General features: G+C 38.4%; 1 protein-coding gene across 8 annotated transcripts in view; it reads left to right on the top strand.

Moving 5' to 3' along the window:
• Window positions 1-22,760, top strand: part of LOC137030830 (A-kinase anchor protein 13-like) — a 107,899-nt gene that overhangs the window by 57,811 nt on the left and 27,328 nt on the right. For 6 of the 8 annotated variants that reach the window (XM_067401278.1, XM_067401277.1, XM_067401276.1 and 3 more), the window contains 8 exons: window positions 7,544-7,827; window positions 8,867-8,914; window positions 11,173-11,232; window positions 12,424-12,610; window positions 16,475-16,577; window positions 20,045-20,087; window positions 20,170-20,278; window positions 22,302-22,464. In XM_067401278.1, coding sequence (XP_067257379.1) covers window positions 7,544-7,827; window positions 8,867-8,914; window positions 11,173-11,232; window positions 12,424-12,610; window positions 16,475-16,577; window positions 20,045-20,087; window positions 20,170-20,278; window positions 22,302-22,464 — 997 coding nt within the window. The remainder of the gene's footprint in view (window positions 1-7,543; window positions 7,828-8,866; window positions 8,915-11,172; window positions 11,233-12,423; window positions 12,611-16,474; window positions 16,578-20,044; window positions 20,088-20,169; window positions 20,279-22,301; window positions 22,465-22,760) is intronic. The other 2 variants (XM_067401281.1, XM_067401282.1) reach the window with 2 other exon arrangements.

The following is a 22,760-nucleotide window of genomic DNA, read 5'->3' as shown; positions in this document are numbered from 1 at the left end:
TAGTTATGATACTGTAAATGATACATATCCTTTGATCACAGAATTGGCCATTTTTTGTGATCATGTCACTACAGTTTTTTTTTTTTTTTTTTTCTGATTTTTAGGACACCTAAATGTTAAAATGCACTGGAGGGTTTTATTTCCACTAGCTCACGTGGTTATAAGTTCTCTAGAACCCTTTTAAACCTCATGCACACAACCTTATAAACCACCCCCTCTGCTTCCTTGCACACATGCTCAATAGAAGCTATTTCAGGGGCCCGTGAATAGAGGGCTTTCATCCCCCACCCAGAGAACCAACAAAAAACTCAATGTGTGTCAAAAGCTCAAATCCTCTTCACCTTGTCTCTCACGCCACCAGTGCTTGGCACAATAGACTCATCAAAACCTCACACCAAGGAACTTCACGACTTCTTTAAGTTTAGGTGTAGGAGATCATAGGTTACTGTGTGTGTGTGTGTGTGTGTGTGTGTGTGTGTGTGTGTGTGTGTGTGTGTGTGTGTGTGTGTGTGTGTGTGTGTGTGAGTGAAGTGAGTGAGCGGGTGAGTGGGTGAGTGGGTGAGTGGGTGAAGTGAGTGAAGTGAGTGAAGTGAGTGAAGTGAGTGAAGTGAGTGAGTGAAGTGAAGTAGGTGAGTAGGTGAGTGAGTGAGTGAGTGAGTGAAGTGAGTGAGTGAGTGAAGTGAGTGAGTGAAGTGAGTGAAGTGAAGTAGGTGAGTGAGTGAGTGAGTGAGTGAGTGAAGTGAAGTAGGTGAGTAGGTGAGTGAGTGAAGTGAGTGAAGTGAGTGAAGTGAGTGAGTGAGTGAGTGAGTGAGTGAGTGAGTGAGTGAAGTGAGTGAAGTGAGTGAGTGAGTGAGTGAAGTGAGTGAGTGAAGTGAAGTGAGTAGGTGAGTGAGTTAAGTGAGTGAGTGAGTGAAGTGAGTGAGTGAGTGAAGTGAAGTAGGTGAGTAGGTGAGTGAGTGAAGTGAGTGAGTGAGTGAGTGAGTGAGTGAGTGAGTGAGTGGAGTGAGTGAAGTGAGTGAGTGAAGTGAGTGAGTGAGTGAGTGAGTGAGTGAGTGAGTGAGTGAAGTGAAGTAGGTGAGTAGGTGAGTGAGTGAAGTGAGTGAGTGAAGTGAGTGAGTGGGTGAGTGAAGTGAAGTAGGTGAGTGAGTGAAGTGAGTGAGTGAAGTGAGTGAGTGAAGTGAGTGAGTGGGTGAGTGAGTGAAGTGAAGTAGGTGAGTAGGTGAGTAGGTGAGTGAGTGAAGTGAGTGAGTGGGTGAGTGAGTGAGTGGAGTGAGTGAGTGAGTGAAGTGAGTGAAGTGAGTGAAGTGAGTGAAGTGAGTGAAGTGAGTGAAGTGAGTGAGTGAGTGAAGTAGGTGAGTAGGTGAGTAGGTGAGTGAAGTGGGTGAGTGGGTGGGTGAGTGAAGTGAGTGAAGTGAGTGAGTGGGTGGGTGAGTGAAGTGAGTGAAGTGAGTGAAGTGAGTGAAGTGAGTGAAGTGAGTGAAGTGGGTGAGTGAGTGAAGTGAGAGTGGGTGGGTGAGTGAAGTGAGTGAAGTGGGTGAGTGGGTGAGTGGGTGAGTGGGTGAGTGGGTGGGTGGGTGAGTGAAGTGAGTGAAGTGAGTGAGTGAAGTGAAGTAGGTGAGTAGGTGAGTGAGTTAAGTGAGTGAGTGAGTGAAGTGAGTGAGTGAAGTGAAGTAGGTGAGTAGGTGAGTGAGTTAAGTGAGTGAGTGAAGCGAAGTAGGTGAGTGAGTGAAGTGAGTGAAGTGAGTGAGTGAAGTGAGTGAGTGAGTGAAGTGAGTGAGTGAGTGAAGTGAGTGAGTGAGTGAAGTGAGTGAGTGAGTGAAGTGAGTGAGTGAGTGAAGTGAGTGAGTGAAGTGAAGTAGGTGAGTAGGTGAGTGAGTGAGTGAGTGAGTGAGTGAGTGAGTGAGTGAGTGAGTGAGTGAAGTGAAGTAGGTGAGTAGGTGAGTGAGTGAAGTGAGTGAAGTGAGTGAGTGGGTGAGTGAGTGAGTGAAGTGAGTGAGTGAGTGAGTGAGTGAAGTGAAGTAGGTGAGTAGGTGAGTGAGTGAAGTGAGTGAGTGAGTGGGTGAGTGAGTGAGGGAGTGAGGGAGTGAAGTGAAGTAGGTGAGTAGGTGAGTGAAGTGAGTGAAGTGGGTGAGTGGGTGGGTGAGTGAAGTGAGTGAAGTGAGTGAAGTGAGTGAAGTGAGTGAAGTGAGTGAAGTGAAGTGAAGTAGGTGAGTAGGTGAGTGAGTGGGTGGGTGAGTGAAGTGAGTGAAGTGAGTGAAGTGAGTGAAGTGAGTGAAGTGAGTGAAGTGAGTGAAGTGAGTGAGTGAAGTGAAGTAGGTGAGTAGGTGAGTGAGTTAAGTGAGTGAGTGAGTGAGTGAAGTGAAGTAGGTGAGTGAGTTAAGTGAAGTAGGTGAGTAGGTGAGTGAGTGAAGTGAGTGAGTGGGTGAGTGGGTGAGTGAAGTGAGTGAGTGAGTGAGTGAAGTGAAGTAGGTGAGTAGGTGAGTGAGTGAAGTGAGTGAGTGAGTGAAGTGAAGTAGGTGAGTAGGTGAGTGAAGTGAGTGAAGTGGGTGAGTGAGTGAAGTGAGTGAAGTGAGTGAAGTGAAGTAGGTGAGTGAGTGAAGTGAAGTAGGTGAGTGAAGTGGAGTGGGTGAGTGGGTGAGTGAAGTGAGTGAAGTGAGTGAAGTGAGTGAAGTGAGTGAAGTGAGTGAGTGAAGTGAAGTAGGTGAGTCGGTGAGTGAGTGAAGTGAGTGAAGTAGGTGAGTGAGTGAAGTGAAGTAGGTGAGTAGGTGAGTGAGTGAAGTGAGTGAGTGGGTGAGTGAGTGAGTGAAGTGAGTGAGTGAAGTGAAGTAGGTGAGTAGGTGAGTGAGTGAAGTGAGTGAGTGAGTGAAGTGAAGTAGGTGAGTAGGTGAGTGAAGTGAGTGAAGTGGGTGAGTGAGTGAAGTGAGTGGGTGAGTGAAGTGAGTGAAGTGAGTGAAGTGGGTGAAGTGAGTGAAGTGAGTGAGTGAAGTGAAGTAGGTGAGTCGGTGAGTGAGTGAAGTGAGTGAAGTAAGTGAGTGAGTGAAGTGAAGTAGGTGAGTAGGTGAGTAGGTGAGTGAGTGAGTGAAGTGGTGAGTGAAGTGAGTGAAGTGAGTGAAGTGAGTGAAGTGAGTGAGTGAGTGAGTGAGTGGAGTGAAGTGAGTGAAGTGAGTGAAGTGAGTGAAGTGAAGTAGGTGAGTGAGTGAAGTGAAGTAGGTGAGTGAAGTGGAGTGAGTGAGTGGGTGAGTGAGTGAGTGAGTGGGTGAGTGAGTGAGTGGGTGAGTGAAGTGAGTGAAGTGAGTGAGTGAAGTGAAGTGGAGTGAGTGAGTGAGTGAGTGAGTGAGTGAGTGAGTGAGTGAAGTTAAGTAGGTGAGTGAGTGAGTGAAGTTAAGTTGAGTGAGTGAGTACATTTTGACCTCCAAAATAAACTCCAATGTTACTCGATCCTAAATAGAACCACTACATTGGCAAATTATCTATTAATGAAACAATTTAAAGAAAGACAAATCCTCTCCAAATACAGATTACGTGACCATGATCTAGAAATTGAGAGAGGAAGACGTAGACAAACATGGACAGCGAGAGAGCAGAAGATCTGTAGACACTGATCTACAGCAAATAGAGGATGAGAAAAACTTTCTACTCCTCTGTCCTAAATATCACAATGTAAGAGAAACATTTCTCCCCATACTTGAAACACTGATTCCATCATTCATTGAAATGAGTGATACTGAGAAAATGTCCTTCATACTTGAAAATGATAGCACAGCTGCACTAGCTGCAAAATATGTGTTAGCCATTCACAATATTAAAGATGGATGACTCTCTAGGGAGACCTGCTTTATTTATTCATTTACTTGGATATGTTACATATGACATGATGTATACATATGTTTTGTTTGTTCGTTTTATTATTTATATATAATATGTTATGTTAATGCTTTGGCAACATTGTGATTCACAGTCATGCTAATAAAGCTCAATTGAAATTGAAAAAAAAATTGAGAGTGAGTGAATGAAGTGAGTGAATGAAGTGAGTGAATGAAGTGAGTGAATGAAGTGAGTGAATGAAGTGAGTGAATGAAGTGAGTGAATGAAGTGAGTGAATGAATGAAGTGAGTGAATGAATGAAGTGAGTGAATGAATGAAGTGAGTGAGTGAATGAAGTGAGTGAGTGAATGAATGAAGTGAGTGAATGAAGTGAGTGAGTGAATGAATGAAGTGAGTGAGTGAATGAATGAAGTGAGTGAGTGAATGAATGAAGTGAGTGAATGAATGAATGAAGTGAGTGAATGAATGAAGTGAGTGAATGAAGTGAGTGAATGAAGTGAGTGAGTGAATGAATGAAGTGAGTGAATGAATGAAGTGAGTGAATGAATGAAGTGAGTGAATGAATGAAGTGAGTGAATGAATGAAGTGAGTGAGTGAGTGAATGAAGTGAGTGAGTGAGTGAATGAAGTGAGTGAGTGAGTGAATGAAGTGAGTGAGTGAGTGAGTGAATGAAGTGAGTGAGTGAGTGAGTGAATGAAGTGAGTGAGTGAATGAATGAAGTGAGTGAGTGAATGAATGAAGTGAGTGAATGAATGAAGTGAGTGAATGAAGGGAGTAGGGCTGCAACAACTAATCGACGATAATCGATAATGAAAATCAACAACGAATGTCATTATCGATTAGTTGCATCTGCCCACCTTGCAAGGAAAATTTCTGCCAGTCGCATCAAATTACAGCACTGAATAATACATTTCTAAGGTCAAAATGCATCTAAAGCTACCAAAAACATTAGAATTCTTAATTTTAAGCTTCGAGCTAATGCATCAGTGTAATGTTTAACATGGCTTTCCCTGTCAGGCGCTTTGACGGATGTGTGTTTTGTTTATTGTGTGATGTGTTTCCTCAGCGCAAAACTTTATTTGTACTGATTTGTTCTTATCTGTAAGTGTTACAAATTTCACGCAATTATTTCCATTTTGCATTAAGGCTCATCCTGACAGTCTGGGCTTTTTAAAATTGGGTTTTTTATCCATTTAATTGATTATTCAAAGAAATTATCGGCTAACTAATCGATTATCAAAATAATCGTTAGTTGAGTGAATGAGTGAGTCAGTGAGTGAGTATTGAGTGTTGTGAGTCGGTGTGCGCGAGTCGGTGTGTGCGAGTGAGTCGGTGTGCGCGAGTGAGTCGGTGTGCGCGAGTGAGTCGGTGTGCGCGAGTGAGTCGGTGTGCGCGAGTGAGTCGGTGTGCGCGAGTGAGTCGGAGTGAGCGAGTGAGTCGGAGTGAGCGTGTGAGTCGGAGTGAGCGAGTCGGTCGGTGTGCGCGAGTGAGTCGGTGTGCGCGAGTGAGTCGGAGTGAGCGAGTCGGAGTGAGCGAGTCGGAGTGAGCGAGTCGGAGTGAGCGAGTCGGAGTGAGCGAGTCGGAGTGAGCGTGTGGGTCGGAGTGAGCGAGTCGGTCGGTGTGCGCGCGGGAGTCGGTGTGCGCGAGTGTGTCGGAGTGAGCGAGTCGGAGTGAGCGAGTCGGAGTGAGCGAGTCGGAGTGAGCGAGTCGGAGTGAGCGAGTCGGAGTGAGCGAGTCGGAGTGAGCGTGTGGGTCGGAGTGAGCGTGTGGGTCGGAGTGAGCGAGTCGGTCGGTGTGCGCGAGTGAGTCGGAGTGCGCGAGTGAGTCGGAGTGCGCGAGTGAGTCGGTGTGCGCGAGTGGGTCGGTGTGCGCGAGTGGGTCGGTGTGCGCGAGTGGGTCGGAGTGAGCGAGTGGGTCGGAGTGAGCGAGTGGGTCGGAGTGAGCGAGTGGGTCGGTGTGCGCGAGTCGGTCGGTGTGCGCGAGTGAGTCGGTGTGCGCGAGTGAGTCGGAGTGAGCGAGTGAGTCGGTGTGCGCGAGTGAGTCGGTGTGCGCGAGTGAGTCGGTGTGCGCGAGTGAGTCGGAGTGAGCGAGTGAGTCGGAGTGAGCGAGTGAGTCGGAGTGAGCGAGTGAGTCGGAGTGAGCGAGTGAGTCGGAGTGAGCGAGTCGGTCGGTGTGCGCGAGTGAGTCAGTGTGAGCGAGTGAGTCGGAGTGAGTGAGTCAGCATGTAGATGTCTTGGCATCATTTGGCCTGGCAGACTCATTTTGCCTTGGTTATGATCATTAAAGATTCAATTTGAAGGAAAAAACTCTAAAAACAATAACAATTCAAATACTTTTGTCAATGCAAGCTTTTCAAACTTTAGTCTTCAGTTTTTTCTTAAGTATTACATTCCCTACGTAATCAAATAGGTGAAGTGTTATATTTTTTGATGTTTTAATACCTTCTTCTAATTAGTCAATGGTGGTTTATTTTCCCAAAATAAATTTGAGCATCCTGAACGGCTCAACCAATGGTGCGAACTTGGGGGCGTTTGACCGACCAATGACAAAGGGGGGATAAATATAAATAATACTAAGGGTGTGTTCACACTTGTTGTGTGTCAACACACCCTAAAATAAGACTGGTCAATATAGAATGTTTAAAGAAAATCAACACAATGCTACTTTTAATCTACAAAAACAGAAGATAAAAACTTGTAGGATACCCCCTCCATCCTGATGTGAAACACTTTTTTTAAAAAATAAATCACTTCAAATACCCTTAAAGGGATAGTTCACCCAAAAATGAAAATTTGATGTTTATCTGCTTACCCCCAGTGCATCCAAGATGTAGATGACTTTTTTTCTTCAGTCGAACGCAAATTATGATTTTTAACTGGAACCGCTGCCCTCTGTCAGTCAAATAATAGCAGTGGATGGGAACTTCAACTATAACAGTAAATAAAACTTCCATAGACAAATCAAAATTAAAACCTGCGGCTCGTGACGACACATTAATGTCCTAAGAGACGAAACGATCGGTTTGTGCGAGAAACCGAACAGTATTTATATAATTTTCCGTTTGTAGAAAACCTCCGTTGTCAGAGCGCGATCCGACCTCACTAGCCGGAAGCTGAATGTCCAACTTCATTCAGCTTCCGGCTAGTGAGGTCGGATCGCGCTCTGACAACGGAAGTGATGTCTCACGCTCATTGAAGTATATGGGCGAGACATCACTTCCGTCAACAGAATGCGTTTTTTGACCTCACTAACAGGAAGCTGAACGAAGTTGGACATAGTGGTGTATTAGAGGTAAAAAATTATATAAATACTGTTCGGTTTCTCGCACAAGCCGATCGTTTCGTGTCTTAGGACATTAATGTGTCGTCACGAGCCGCAGGTTTTAATTTTGATTTGTCTAAGCAAGTTTTATTTACTGTTATAGTTGAAGTTCCCATCCACTGCTATTATTTGACTGACAGAGGGCAGCGGTTCCAGTTAAAAATCATAATTTGCGTTCGACTGAAGAAAAAAAGTCATTTTTGGGTGAACTATCCCTTTAATAGCATTTTTGGTAGCATTAATGCTTGAGTTCTTTTAGTTGAACCATTTTTCTTTTGCACACTTTCTATTTATCATTGACAGATTATAGCCAGTCTTAATATGTAGTTATTTTTTTCATCTGTCTGAACAAAAAGACTCTTTGCTAATTGTTGTCTGACTGGCATTTATTTCTCAGGGGCAGGAGGCAGTAGGGGGAGGTGACAGCACGAGTGAGGTGTCTGTCTCCTGCTCCTCCACAGACGACACAGCCAGCGTCGGGCATCCCAGCTCCTCGGCAGAAAGTTCTGAGGAGGTGCGGCAAGGAGGGGAGGCAGAAGAGGAGGCCAAAGACAGGTTAACTGAGGTGCCGCTCTCCGCCTCTCTCTTCCGGTCAAAAGTCCGATCGCCCTCTCCATTCCGCAGACACAGCTGGGGTCCTGGGAAGAACCAGGCAGGGGAAGAAGAAATGAACCAGCGCAGGTACGTGAGATGATGTTGAGTACACTGAAGTAAAGCTTGTTCTTAGGATCATTAATATTTATGTGGAAAAAGTGCTTTAAACAATTATATTAAACCTCATGGTAGTATTTGTTGTACTGGCTTCAAATTATAATAAAAAATAAAATAATTATTGACACAAACATATTTTGCATTAAAATAATGTGAATTATAAAGTAAAATGTGCTTAATTGTCATGATATTGCAGTGCAAGAAATCTTATGAAATGAAATCTTATGAAATGATATCTTATGAAATTAAATATATTCTAATGAAATATTTTTTCTCAATAAAAATTGCTGACAGACTACATTTCAAGACAAATAAATCTCTTCTGCTCACCAAGGCTGCATTTATTTGATTAAAAATACAGTAAAAACAGTAATATTGTAAAATATTATTACTATTTTAAATAACTGTTTTTCTATTTTAATATATTCTAAAATGTAATTTATTCCTGTGATCAAAGCTGAATTTTTATCATCATTAGTCCAGTCTTCAGTGTCAGGTGATCCTTCAGAAATTATTCTAATACGCTGCTCAAGAAACATTATATAACATTATGTCTTTACTGTCACTTTTGATCAGTTTAAGGTATCTTTGCTGAATAAAAGTATTAATTAATTTTTAAGTGGAACTGCAATATGGTAACGGAATATAAAGAACATTTATATCTCACCACAGACACCAATTTGCACAAAATGTATTTGGGTTTTTAGGTTTTGAAACGCTGAATACGATTCCACTCACACTGAATGCTAATGCATTAACGCCTTAAACACAACATCGCTCGCACTTTTTAATCATGTGACACCCTCAAGCCTTTGCATGCTCCTTCAGTCATTCTCACTTCCCTCTTCCCTTTGTTACTGATTTGCATTCACTCTTTTCCATACTTTACTAGTTCCATAGGATAAAATATTATCCTTCAAATATCTTATTATACAGATATTTGAAGTCAGTCATAGTAAAAATCTCTCATATTTCCATGTCATCTCATACCTCATCTTTCCATTTCCAGTTCTGTACGAGGTACAGGAGGGGAAAGACCTGTATTTTACAGAAGAAGGTATCTTGTTTTCTTTTATATCCTTGAAGTATTTTGAGATCTGAAATCCTTACAGAGCGCAACAGTGTTTCCCATTTTTAGTATGCATAAAACAAATATGTTTTTGTCAAGTTTTTTTATGTGGAGAAAATGAATATCATGTTTACTTCTGGAACTCTACTGTTGCGCTCTAATATTTTCTCTTAGAAAAACAGGTTCAGTGGGGTTCTACTCAGGGTTCTTGACTAAACTTTAACTCTCTGGTGTTGTTCGGTCGTTTTAGACCGAAAAAAAAAAAATTGCTGCTACATAGAAATGGCACGAAACTCAGGGAATGTTATGGCAATTGCTATGTGACCACAAAACAACAACAACAAAAAACCACAACAAAAAAAACATTTGGACTTTATTTGAAAAAGCTAAATAGTCACAATTTTGTTGTTCGCGGCCATTGGAAATGAATGGGAAATACGAAAAATGTGAAAAAAGAAAGCAAATTTTGGTGGGTACAATCTACAAATAAGCCATAATGCTGACAATAGCACACAGCAGTGAAGGGCTGACACTATAAAATATCAAAAGTGCAAAGTAGACAAATAGATGTTCTTCCCCAAATCATAGACATTTTTATGTTATATGTAAGTTTGACTGTAGTAAAATTTATGCAAAAACTGACATTTCAAATCAACATTTCAAACTAAAAATAGCTAAACCTTGACAAAAAGTAGTCTTTGAGTGTGTGTGTATATATAAAATATAATATAATACTGTAGGAATCTAGTGATTACACCATGGCTTTACAGATGTTTTTTCTTTTTTACTCTCTCCAGATGGCACAAATTAGCCTTCAAAAATTGGATTTTAAAGGCATAGGGAACAATCTAGCGCACAGTTTTAACGATCTAAGCGCATGGCGCAAGTGCACTTAGGGCGTGTCCGAATCCACTTTTGCTAGTTTAAGGATGGGGAAAATGGTCTAAAAGGGTTGTCCCTATTCTCTTAATGAGTAATGGGTGTGTTTTGGTTGTAACGTGCAATAAACCAATTTAGATTCTCATCTCCCATTCCCTTTAAAAGCCAATTGCACTCGCTCCATGCCAGATTTGCTGTTTATATGATGGAATTTGCAATTCAGTAAAACTGAACGCTTCTCTAGTGAGAAAATGGATCTGCTCGTGCGCAAGGTTAAAGCGCGTGAGCAGACCATCTACGGGACAAGCCGGATGAGTGTATGCACGCTGTGTACCCGCATGAGCATTTTACTAACGCGCTCTTTAAATAACAAAAAATAAATAAATATTCAGGTGCATTGTTGGCGCATTGCTATTTTGAGGCAACTGAAATAAACTGTGCCATTGGCCAACTGAAATCTGGTTTAAAGTTAATGGCGCAGTCTATTTTAGTTGCCTCAAAATAGAAATGTGCCAACAATGCACCTGAACACACCTCGTTTTCAGACCAGCACGCCCATGGGTGAACAGATGGGCACAAATGCATTTGCTATTTAAATAATGTGGGTGCTAAACGTGAAAATGATAACTGCGTCGGGCTGAAACTAGCAAAAAACACTTTCATCGCGCCTGATGCCGCATTGTGCAGGGTGTATGATAGGGCCCTATGTCTCTATTTTAACATGAAATACAGCTTTAATAAAAAAAAAAATATATATATATATATATATATATATATATATATATATATATATAACTGTTAGAAAAAATAATTTGTGTTTTTTTTTTCAATAGGAAAAAATTATCATAATTATTACAAAATATTAATTAGTAACATAAAATTGTCTCAAAATACAAAATAAAAAGAAAAACATATTATTGAACAAAAATATATAGCATTGATTTTACTGAAAATAAAAAAGTACAATTTTCAGGTGTGCCATCACTTTTGACCACGAACAACACAAGTGTGACTCCCAAATGAACAATACCAGAGGGCTAAAGAAAATTTGCTAAAATGCTAAAAAAGTCTTAAATTATTGCATAATATGTTCATGATTGAAGGGTTATTTCAATTTGCTTTAGTGATAAAGTATGTTTACATGCTGCTTAATTCATAAAATTGAATCGAAATAAAAAGTAAATTAAAACAAAATTAATTAATTAAAAATAAATCCATAAACTGAAACCCCTTCTTTATATAGAACCTTTTCTTCTAAGAGTGGAGCACAATAATGAACCCTAACAAACTGTTTACTGCTCGTTTTTCTACCCTACCTCCCCCTCTAACTGGTTTGTGCCTACTGGCACCCCCTATATTTTGCCCAGTCTGAGCTGGTGCCCCAGTGAGCCCTGTCAAGAGCTGGAAGAAATTAGAGAGCTCATCAGGTACAGAGTGTGTGTGACCGCGTTGTGTGCAAGCTTCCTGTAAGTCCAACCGAAGAGCCATCCCCTTTGACTAGCACAAAGAGCTTTTGCATCATCATTTGCATTACCTGTTTGTCTGAGAGTGAGGCGTTTGTTTAGGCCTTATTTTGTGCTACAGCTTGGATAAATGATGGCTTTTAAAAGTTAGGAGTGTTGCTGCTGAGATACTTACGGGGAGCTGCATTTTGCTGTGTAGTTTTTGTTGTGGCTTTTTTTTTTTGTTTCTTTTTGTTGGTTGCATGATGACTAATATTGTTGTTCTCGTATCTGGCCCGAATGTCAGGTAAGAAGTTTGTTACAAATATGTTTCATACTGTTGCACCAAAATGTGAAATATTATTTAATACGACTGATTTGACATGACTACAGTAGGTTACACCAATTAAATAAGTGTCATGTTGTCATTTAGAAATAATCTACATATTCACTGTTTTATGTTAAAATTGATTTGAGGTTTAATACAATTGTGATCTCTATATAATTCAGATATAGTCTGGAAACATTCTAGTCACCTTTAAAACAAGACCCTCATTTATTTCATATATACAGTAGTGCAATATCTACAGTGTAGGTTTATTCTTTATTTCTGTTAGGCTAGTACACTTTTATTTATCTTGAGGCTTGAATGTCAAATGCGCACTTCTCATTTAGCCTCAGGTTGTGCTTTTCGTTGCTGCTTTTGAGCTTTACGTCTGTGGTGTCGCTTCTTTGATAAGACCTGGTGTCTCAGACTATCAGCAGCCATTCTGTTTTCATATACTAGACTGTAAAAACAGCTTTGCATAGTCCCAAAACCATTTTAATACTGCACTTTTAGTTCTTTTTTACTGTCTAAAGTTATTTTTTTTAGTATTATTTAGTTTTACTACTCAAGTAGTTGCATTGAAATATATCATAATGTAATTCCATTTTTTATATTATTGTATAATTAGTCATTTTTTTAAAGTGTGGATACTTCTGTGTTGGGTTTAGTGTAATATGAACATCCACTTTGCATATTTTGCATCTGGTAGGTCAGTAGAACACCACACACGGGGACACCTTTTTGGGTGGAAAGGAAACCATGTAGATAGACGCCATAATTTATTTAGTTATTTTTTCCTCTTTTTTTTCTTGGCATATCTGAGCTGTTTGCGATGTGTTCTTTTGTAGTTATAGTCTGGAGGGTCTGACAGCAGGGATCGAGGATGGCAAACGTTGGTTACCTCAGTCCGGAGGTCCATCCACAGATCAGCGCGGAGTGCAGAGGCAGGAAAGTGAAGAGAGGGGATCACTGATGTCTCTCACTGAAGAAGGTCCTGAGTCTGATTTGGGAGACAGCAGCAGTCCGGGTGGTCAGGTGAGATGAGAGTGATCTTCCCCAAATTATGACATTTTGGTTAAAATAGAGTAACCTTTTAAAAAGGTTACTCGAAGCCAACATGAATCGGCCTGAGCAGCTGTTGTGCTTCCATAATGTGCTGTTTTACCTGAAAGAGTTTTAGAGAAGTTTGTATTAGTCATAATGATCAACAACACAGACAAAACTGTGAGAACTTCACAGCTTTACTTTCATGTGTCACTTCAAATAAAGCAGCCACCCACTTACTTCTTTCTTTCTTTCTTTCTTTCTTTCTTTCTTTCTTTCTTTCTTTCTTTCTTTCTTTCTTTCTTTCTTTCTTTCTTGCTTTCTTTCTTTCTTTCTTTCTTTCTTTCTTTCTTTCTTTCTTTCTTTCTTTCTTTCTTTCTTGCTTTCTTGCTTTCTTGCTTTCTTTCTTTCTTTTTCTTTCTTGCTTTCTTTCTTGCTTTCTTTCTTGCTTTCTTTGCTCATTTTGTCAAGTATCCTCATAAGAGCAGTCTTAAATGAGTTACAGTAAATAATATCTTAAATGAACTTAAAGAGTTGTGAGAAATTGAGATGCATGTCAGATCTGCGTCACAGCAGGTCTTAAAGTGACAGCAGTCTAATAAACCAGTTGCTGTGATGTCTGTCATTAATGTTAATCAAAGAACAAAGGTAACAGTAGCTTTAATAAGGATTAATCTGTATTTAATTTATCATTTATGCACTGAAGACTGCAGTAACGTGTTTGATAACTTTATTCAATTTCTGTATATTTCCTCTACCTGTTAGACAGGTAGGAAGGCCACAATTAAATATGACATTTATTATAGTGGGTTTATGTGAAGATTCTTTTAAGTACACTTTAATTAATATATATATACAGTTCTGTCTGGTTCTCGAATCTGATTGGCTGATAGCCATGCGATATTTCAGTGATAACATCACTCCTACGGCCTTTTCACCGTTTGTATCACTCCGCTTGAAGTGACCGTCATGGCGGCCGATCAAATCAACCGTAATTTTTACAAATACTACTTCTTGTACCACGAACTGTAGTTTTAATAGTTTTTTAGGCGAGAATGTAGTTGTTTAGACCTGAAATATGTGACTCATATTTAATAACAGCGCCTATTTTACAATTTGTTTTGACGTTTTCGGAGATGCGAGCTCGAGTGCGTCAGCGGCCGTCCAGTGCTTCTGTAACCGCCGAGAACAGCTTCATCTCGGCCAGTGCCTAGGGGATTTGCCGCTGGCTCTTATACTGGTTAAACACGAGACATAATTCAATTTGAGTACATAGAACGGGCAATCTTTGGTCTTATTAATCTATTATTTGTTCCAGAGCAAGTCGAATTGTGCTATATTAAATTTGATAATAATAAACGTTACGTTACATCCTTATATAGCATATTGGCTACAACTAGATGCGACATATCAGACTCTTCTCCGCTCTTTAAATACGTAAAACATTAAACTTTATAAACATATGGTTTTTTGAGTAAAGAAAACGCTTTACTTTTTTTTTTTCAAACATCAGATCTTTATTTACCTTTGCATTGCACAGAGATGTCCAAACTGCGTGCGCACTTCATTCAGAGGTGAGGCGGATTAATGAGGCTTGATTGACAGTTTGAGGATCCAATGGAGTTAGGAGGTTTTGTCACAAGCTTTTTAAAATCCTTTTCATTCGTAAAACCCACATACCAGCGTAAATGGTGACCTATTTTTATTTTTTTTAATAACTAGTGCTTTATGTTTGACTGAACTGTACAATTGTGCTTATGTTGTTCAATAAATATTATTTTATATAAATATGTCCATTAAGTAATATGGATTGAGTGAACATTACATTAATACGCCATTAGATGGCGGCAACACTTTACAGGAGAATTAGTCAGTGAAGCACAAGAGACTTTTAAATTGAAAGGAACTTTTGCAAAAGGAAGTTGTTTTAGCGCTGTGGTGCTATGGAAAATTCCCAAAGCTGTAAAAAAAGATTGCTTTCCTCAGCGGACATTCAAACGGACTTGTATAAAGGATATAATATTATGGACATCGACTTGATGAAGGAATGTAATGCAATATACCAGACAGGTAATAGCTACTCTCTCTCTCTCTCTAATACTGTAGAAAATTCAATGTGTTTCAATGAAGCGACTCAACGTTCCTTCGTTACTAGTTCTAAAGTGATGTTTTAGAGTTAGCAATGGAGGCTTGGTCCAACTGTCAAATTGAGATTTGAATCCGTGGCGGAAGGAAGTAGTGCTGCACAAAAGAGGGTTTTAAAGACACTCAGTTGTTGCTCTTATTTATTTACACACTCGTGCCGTCGAACTGTTGTATAAACGCAATATCACACTCATAGCCGTGCGATATGGCTGTATATCAGCACGCTGTGATTACCTACGGACGAATCACAGCGTGCTGATATACAGCCATATCGCACGGCTACTCGGCTACACGGCTACACGGCTAATATATTAATTTAAGTGTACGTAAAACAATCTTCACATAAACCCACTATAATAAATGTCATATTTAATTGTATTTTTATATAATATATTAAAGCCTAATAAATGTTGAAATTGAAAGCTTTCCATTATACTGTTGAATGTCTATCATTAATGTTTAAAAAAATTCATTTCATAGAGACATTAGTAGCTGTATAGTATCAGTGATAGTGGCCTTCATTCACAAAAAGATGCCATATTTAAAATATACTGGATTTAGGTTGTAACTGTGAAATATGAAAATATTAGGTTACACTTTATTTTACAGTGCCGTAGTTACATTGTCTCAAGTAAGTACTGAGTACTATTAATTAAATACATGTACTTACTATAGAGTTATAGTTAGGTTTAGGGTTTGGGGTTGCACTTTATTTTACAGTACGTGCACTTACATGTACTTACCGTGTACTTGCCTAAGTACTGGGCAATATAAGGCAACTACATGGGTTAAGTTTAGGTTTAGGGGTAGGTTCAGGGTAAGTACCTAGTTATTACCCAGTTATTGCAATTACTATAATAAGTAGGTAGTATGTACATGGGGAACAGGACTGTAAAATAAAGTGCTAACGGGTTTAGGATTAGTTACTTGTAATTATGCATAATTTACTGTTATTACTATAGTAAGTACATGTAGTAACATGTAACTACGCACTGTAAAATAGTGTTACCAAATATTAAAAACTCCAATGAGTTAGAAAATAGGGCTGGGCGATATATCGCATGCGATTGTCACGCGCATTTCGTCAGTAAAGCTGGTTGCCTGATTACCGCTAAATCGTCATCACCTGCTTTCAAATGGAGCGGCATTTAATAGACAGAGCCGTAGATCACTGACAAGCCACGCAATATCGTGTTCATATCGCAGATGAATCGCCTTCAATAATGAGCGCGACGAAATGCGCGTGACAATCGCATGCGATATATCATGCAGCCCTAGTAGAAAAAGATGTTTAATACTGTGCAACAGTGTTCCTTTTATTTTTTTTCCCTCTCTCTGTCTCTCTCTCTCTCTCTCTCTCTCTCTCTCTCGGGCAAAGCTTTTCTCTGTTAGATGGAAAATTTGGCCACCTGAGCAAAAATATTCTTTATACCAGACGGTTTGGGACAACCATAATGTTTATTTGTATGGTCGATTATTGACTACAGACAGCATTTATTCATGAAAATTAAATGTCTATTTATTTCTCATGAATTCCCCTTGTGAGATAAATTATTTATAAGGCTTATATAATATAATATTTCTATGAAACCTGTAAACTGAATTTACCAGCCGGGGTATAAGATGTGCGCATTTTAGAGGCAACATTGCTGTGCAATATCTTTCTGTGAACTTAAATTTAACACTGAGCATCTAAATTTGTGATTGCAGAAATCGAGGAAGCATCATCAGTTCAGACACAGCGGTCCATCTGTGACTCTCCCCCTCATGAAATCAGTCTCTATGCTCTCCATCAGCCAACGGGACATAGATGGTAAGTAAAGCTGCTTGATTTCCATCTCTTCTCTCAGTTTAGATTGATTTTATACTAGAAACATCTTTTGCTTTCAGAATACCAGATATTTATAATTAATTCCTTATTTTCAGAGGTTGTGCAGGTTCAGGTTGTACTAGTATAGGGTAATTTGTTTTCTTCGTCTGGTTTGTGTTAGTTGTCCTCCACTCATTTCTCACACCCTCTAAATCATTTGCTTTAATAAGTACTCGCTCTGACTTTTCCATCCCCAATGCGACCGCCCAGCGATAGGACGAACTCGGCGAAAGAGGCGGATCTCTTTTACCTTCAACCTCTCACCGATCCTCCCCAAATCTAAAACTGTGTTTAATGTCACCTCTTCATCTAGTGATGAGGAGGACATCATAAGTAAGTTGCAGTAGGAGCTAGATAATGGCATCTTCAGCATAGTAATCTTTAGTGTCGTGTCACTAGATGTCGTCCTGTGATTCACAGTAGATGTAGAGATGATCCCAAATATGCTAGCCACCTTTGAAACCTGAATATAGATCAATCCATATTCTGGATCTTTACTGTAGAGCCCTGAATTATTGCAATTTCTTTTCTGATGATATAAAATGAGGGAACATCATGTATATGTACTTTGTAACAATAGCTGTTCTATTCTAGATCAGTGGTTCCCAAACGGTGGTACGTGAGGTGACAGAAGGGGGTACGCAAACAAAATGCCGAGTCTTGCTGTCTGTTCATTTAATTCTACCTTACTAGATGCTGTAAATACATAAATTCCATAATTTACCTCATCTTTTGTGGTGAAAACTGACACACAAGCAGCGAGCATATGACATATTGCATTGCTACCTTAGAAAATTGTGCTATATTACTGCTGTTCTCGACACCTTTGTAAAAGTGGGGTTTTAGCACTTACTCACATGAAGAACAAATATAGACACAGTGGACTGAGATCGATTTAAGACTCAAACTTTCTGCGATACAAAAACATACCATGTGTGAGTTCTTGTATTTAATGTTGATAGAGAGCAAGAATGCAATTATTCCCAAATATTCACATGATTGCAAATGTAACATTGATTATTATACAACAGGTCAACAAACAAAATTAAACAACACTGTCAGTATTTACTCTACTTTGCAACAAAATAATAATTCCAACGAAAACCACAGGAGATGGTACAGCTGCTGGTTTTAGTTTATTATGTAAAAGTATCACTTCATTTTTACCATCATTGCATATTTCTCTATTGAACATTATTTAAAACATTATTTATTTTATAAAGTTATTCATAAAGGTAAAGGAAAATCAATTTAAGGGGCATATATTGTCCTTTAATGGAAAAGGTATGACTGCAGTGTAAGTGGAAGAGAGGGGGTACGCAGAAGGAAGGTAAACCCCTCAGGGGGTACGGCACTCTAAAAAGTTTGGGAACTACTGATCTAGATCATGTATTTTCATGGGGGGCAAAAAAATCACACTTTTTCGAAGGCAAATGCAAAAATATCTATATATATTGAATAGCGTCACAATTTGGAAGAATATTGATTAATATATTTAGCTATACCCAGCCTAATTGTACTTATGTCCTTTTGACAGCTGCTTGTCACTAGTTTTCATTTTTAGGAGAATTAACCCAGTATACTTTTCTAAAATGTAGTTTGGAGGAGGTCACATTCTACCTCATCTTTTTGCAGTTATGTACTATAGAGGCCCTAAAGGGAACTTTGCAAAAAATAAACAAAAATATACAGACTTTCTCGTGTGTACGAGAAACTATTGCATGCGCACGGGAATTGTTTTGCCTGCTCACATGTTATAATTTCTATGGCTGTATGGTTTCCGTGATTCAGAAAATGCAGACAGAAATGCGGAATCCAGTCATAAAAATGGAATTTACTGTATAACGCAGAATGTCACGGAATTTTGAAACTCAAAGGTCTTCACAGCAACCTGTCAAAATAAAAGTTTGGCTTAACTTGAAGGAGTAATGACAGAAATGCATTACTGCTGTACAGTAGAATTTAGCTACCTCAGTGTAATAATAATGCTAAAACTAATAATAATAAATTATGATTAAATCTTTATTTTTTTTAGGAATTTTTTTAGGAATAATCAACAAATTGTTGTGCAGCACTTTAATTTCATATGATTAAAAGATAAATTCAATTGTTTTTTGCCTTTATTTGATTGCCAGAAAAAAAAAAAAAAAAAACATTTAATGAAATAATTTTGTTTTTGTTTTTTTTTTTTTTAAATGCATTTTGTTGTTTTCATGAATTCAATTAATTAGACATGCTTTTTGATTTTTTTTAATTAAACCATTAAAAAGGAATCCAGACAACCTAAAACAGAAAACAGTAATATTTGTTAAACTTTTAATACTGTTGTTAAATTGTGCATTTATAATTATGTACAAGTTTCATGCTTTCAATTAATTAGACATGCTTTTTGATTACTAAAATTAATTTTAACCATTAATATGGAGTCAAAAAAAAAAGGAATTTGGAAAAAAATAAAATGTAATTTGGGAAAAAATAAAACTGATTTCATAGGTCTCTAAATTTCTGGTTTATGTGTATACTATAACCTAATCCTTTGTGCATCACTGCCATTTTACTATGAAGAAAAGAGAGTATGGATGCACGTGAATTAGTAATGCTGCATTTTCTCTAAATTTGGCTTTTGTTTTTGCAGGATCCCTCTGTCTTTATTTGTTTGTTGTTTTGTTTTTGTTTTTGTTTTTTTAAGCATAAACCTCCCTTAATATCTAAAGTCCTTTGTGTCTATAGCTCTGCTTGCGATCAGCGTTGTTAGAATTGAATGAAGAAAATGTGTTATATTTGACAAAGTGGTTTAATAAAGGGGCTTTTGATCTTGTGAAATATGAAATTTTTGTACATTTTACTGTTCCAATAATTTTTTTAATGGGATAATATAAATACTGCCCTAATGAAATCCAAATTTGATCATTTATTGCTGTACACAGCCATATTGAGACATTAGCCCATTTAAGCAGACATAAGGCTGTGATATTAAAGGTACAGTGCCCTAAAGAAAGCAAAATAGATCTTGTTTTCTTCACAGTAAAATGGCATTGACGTTTAAAGGAAATGTTATAGACAGTACATATAAAACGGAAATTGTAATGCGTGAGCATGCATGTAGTTTCTTTGACATTTAATGGAGAATACAGGGATAACTACCTACAGTAATAACTAAATCTGATTTAATGATAAGAATATCATTATCATTATATCAATATACTATAATATGACTTTGAAATTTCTAGTATTGCACATAGCATGTTCATGGCATAATGAGTCATTTTAATCTAGTCGAAATCCTAGACAAATCACGCACTCTGTTTGCAGACAGACAATTTTGCATGTGTATGTAAATCAGGCTCTGCCGATGGAGGCTGTTTGTTGTTGTTATTGATGCCAATTTGACTCCATCGTTGTACTTGTAGGCATGACGTCATACACCAGTAACTCCGGTTCCATGGGATACAGGTAAGACGCCAATGAATATTTTTAGCTCAATTCATTTGGACATTTCCGGAAACACTCTTATAATTCATGTCTTTATATGTAGCATCACAGAGGAGGAACCCGGACCTTTAAGAGGAGATTTTGAAAAAAATACAACTAAAGTTGGCCGGACTTTCAGCTACCTGAAGAACAAAATGTACAAGAAAGCGAGAGTAAGTCAACGTTTGCAGTCAAGTAATTTTTATCAAGTAATTTCCTCTCCTCCAAGAATGTATTTGTCGATGAGATCATTGGATTCATTTATACTGATGACTGCGAATTATGAATGTGTCAGTCAAATGCAAGACAGGAATTTACCCTTGTACTGAAATGAATGGAGAAGTAGATTGTGTGAGGGGTTGGAATAGCACTAGAGGAAATACAACGATAAGAAGAGGCACTATAATGTTTCATTCTTTACAGTTAGCTCAGCATTTAAAGGACCAGTACTTTATTTCTAGACTGCAGAGACCTAGAGATGGAAACTCAAGTGTCACACTTAAAGGGATAGTTCACCCCAAAATGAAAATTATCCCATGATTTACTCACCCTCAAGCCATTCTAGGTGTATATGACTATCTTCTTTCTGCCAAACACAACTGTAGATATATTAAAAAATATCCTGGCTCTTCCAAGCTTTATAATGGGAGTGAATGGGGCTCACGATTTTGAATCCCAAAAAAGTGCATCCATCCATCATAAGAGTAATGTAGGAGGTTAATAAAGGCCTTCTGAAGCGAAGCAATGGGTTTTCGTAAGAAAAATCCTAGCTTCCGGCAATGGTCATATGCAAAGTGAACTCTGAACATATCTGCAAAGACCTAATGTGCACATGGAAAAACTTGATAGGAAACCTGTAAATAAATAGTTTTAGCAATTTAGCATCCAAATACTGATATTTCTTTGTAGATGCAACTTGGTTTGATGTTGTTTTTTTAATGCAATATATTTTTTTGTGGCTTAAATAATCTTTAGTGTTTCAGTACATACATTATTTCTGAAGTAGCCTTATATTAATACTCCAAACTTCCTGAAAGTCACTCAAGATTTTATAGTTCCACATGTATTTTCTCATGTTTCACACTGTAAAAACTAAACATTAAAATGAATCCAGCTACCAGCTAAACTTTGGAGTTTAAGTTTAAATGCTAAATTTATAGTCTAAAAGGCTTGCAACTCTACTGATTTGCTATAAAAGTTTTCATGAGGGCGTTTTTACACCAAAATGTTCAGATTTCATCAGAGACCAGCAGCGACAGTGTAGTAAAAAGAGGAAGCAAGAGTCACAGCACCTCCCATCTCGTGTTTGATCACTTCCTCCTGAATCTGAGGTGATGCTGAACGTTTTGACTCGGTTGAGAGTCTTGCAAAGGCTCTGCCTCCTACAGTAATGCTATATAGAAAGTTTTGCGAGGTGCAGGGCCGCTATCAGAGGAAGAGCTTGAAGGGAGAAGAGGTAGGCCAAATCTCAGAAACTGCCTCGCTTGAGGAAAGGGATGATTTGCCCCTGGGGTCTGTTCACTTTTTGTTGTGGTTTATCTTGTGCTTCTTTTTCTCTTCTCACTTCTTGATGTTCACAGTTTCTGAAATGGTTAACTCCTTAGTTGCTTAACAATGGATTCCAGTGACTTTTTTGCAGTACAGTATTTGATTTATGGTGCTTCAACCATACATAATTGAATATTTCATGTTAAGAATAAACCTGATAATTATTGTTACTTTAGCTTTAGCAAAAACGGTTGCTGTTTCTAAACAGTTGCTTAACTTGAGGCCTATAATTACAAGTAGGAAGCTGAACTTTGGTACAGGAGAACTTGACAACAATTGAGAGGATGTTTGTTCACAACTGTCTGAATCACAGTGAAAATGTCCTCAGTTTGAAATGATGTTTTTTATTTTTTTTACAATAGGGCTGCCCACTAAGATCCTCTTTTAAATGGCATACTCATTAGCTCTGGATCCAGTGGTGCTCATCCATAAAAAAATGTCCCAAGTCCTGTATTTCCCGCACCTTGCTTTGTTTCGTGTAAGGAGTTAGTGCAGTAAATAACTTGGCAGAAATGCCATTAAAGAAAATGATGAGCACTTTAATTTAATGGGTTTAAACTGAAGTAGCTGTGATGGGTCATTACAGTGCTCTGTAGGTGTTAACAGCTGTCACCTATTGTAATATTTCTCTTTCCGTTTCTGGCACAGGAAAAAGACAAGGAAAAAAATCGTGAGAAAGACAGAGAGGCAAAAGAGAGAGACAAGAAATCAGTGAATGGACATCTGTTCAGCACGTCGAGTTTGCTGCATCCGGCTTTGTGCCAGCAATGCAACAAAACCCTCAACACTAAAGATGCTGTCAGCTGCACAAGTAAGAATCAGTTCATCATATTAGGTTTCAGTTACTTAATATCCATTTGATTTAGTTACTCCACAATACTAGATTTCACATGAAAAGACACAGAACCTCTAGTATGTGCAGGAAAAATATATAAAATACATTTTTTTATATTTAAAAAAATATAATAATATAAACTTTATACTTATACCTTTTTGCTATTTTAAAGGTTCCTTATATTGTCTTGGAGGTCTCCTACCATAGGTTTACATGCATCCAAGGTCTGTTCATAATTGGTCAGATGGTCCAGTCTGTTGTGATTTGTTGAC

This window comes from Chanodichthys erythropterus, chromosome 11, assembly GCF_024489055.1.
Source record: "Chanodichthys erythropterus isolate Z2021 chromosome 11, ASM2448905v1, whole genome shotgun sequence".
NCBI lineage: Eukaryota > Metazoa > Chordata > Actinopteri > Cypriniformes > Xenocyprididae > Chanodichthys > Chanodichthys erythropterus.
The sequence above is the reverse complement of the archived record's forward strand: the minus strand, read 5'-3'. Positions and strand labels throughout refer to the sequence as shown.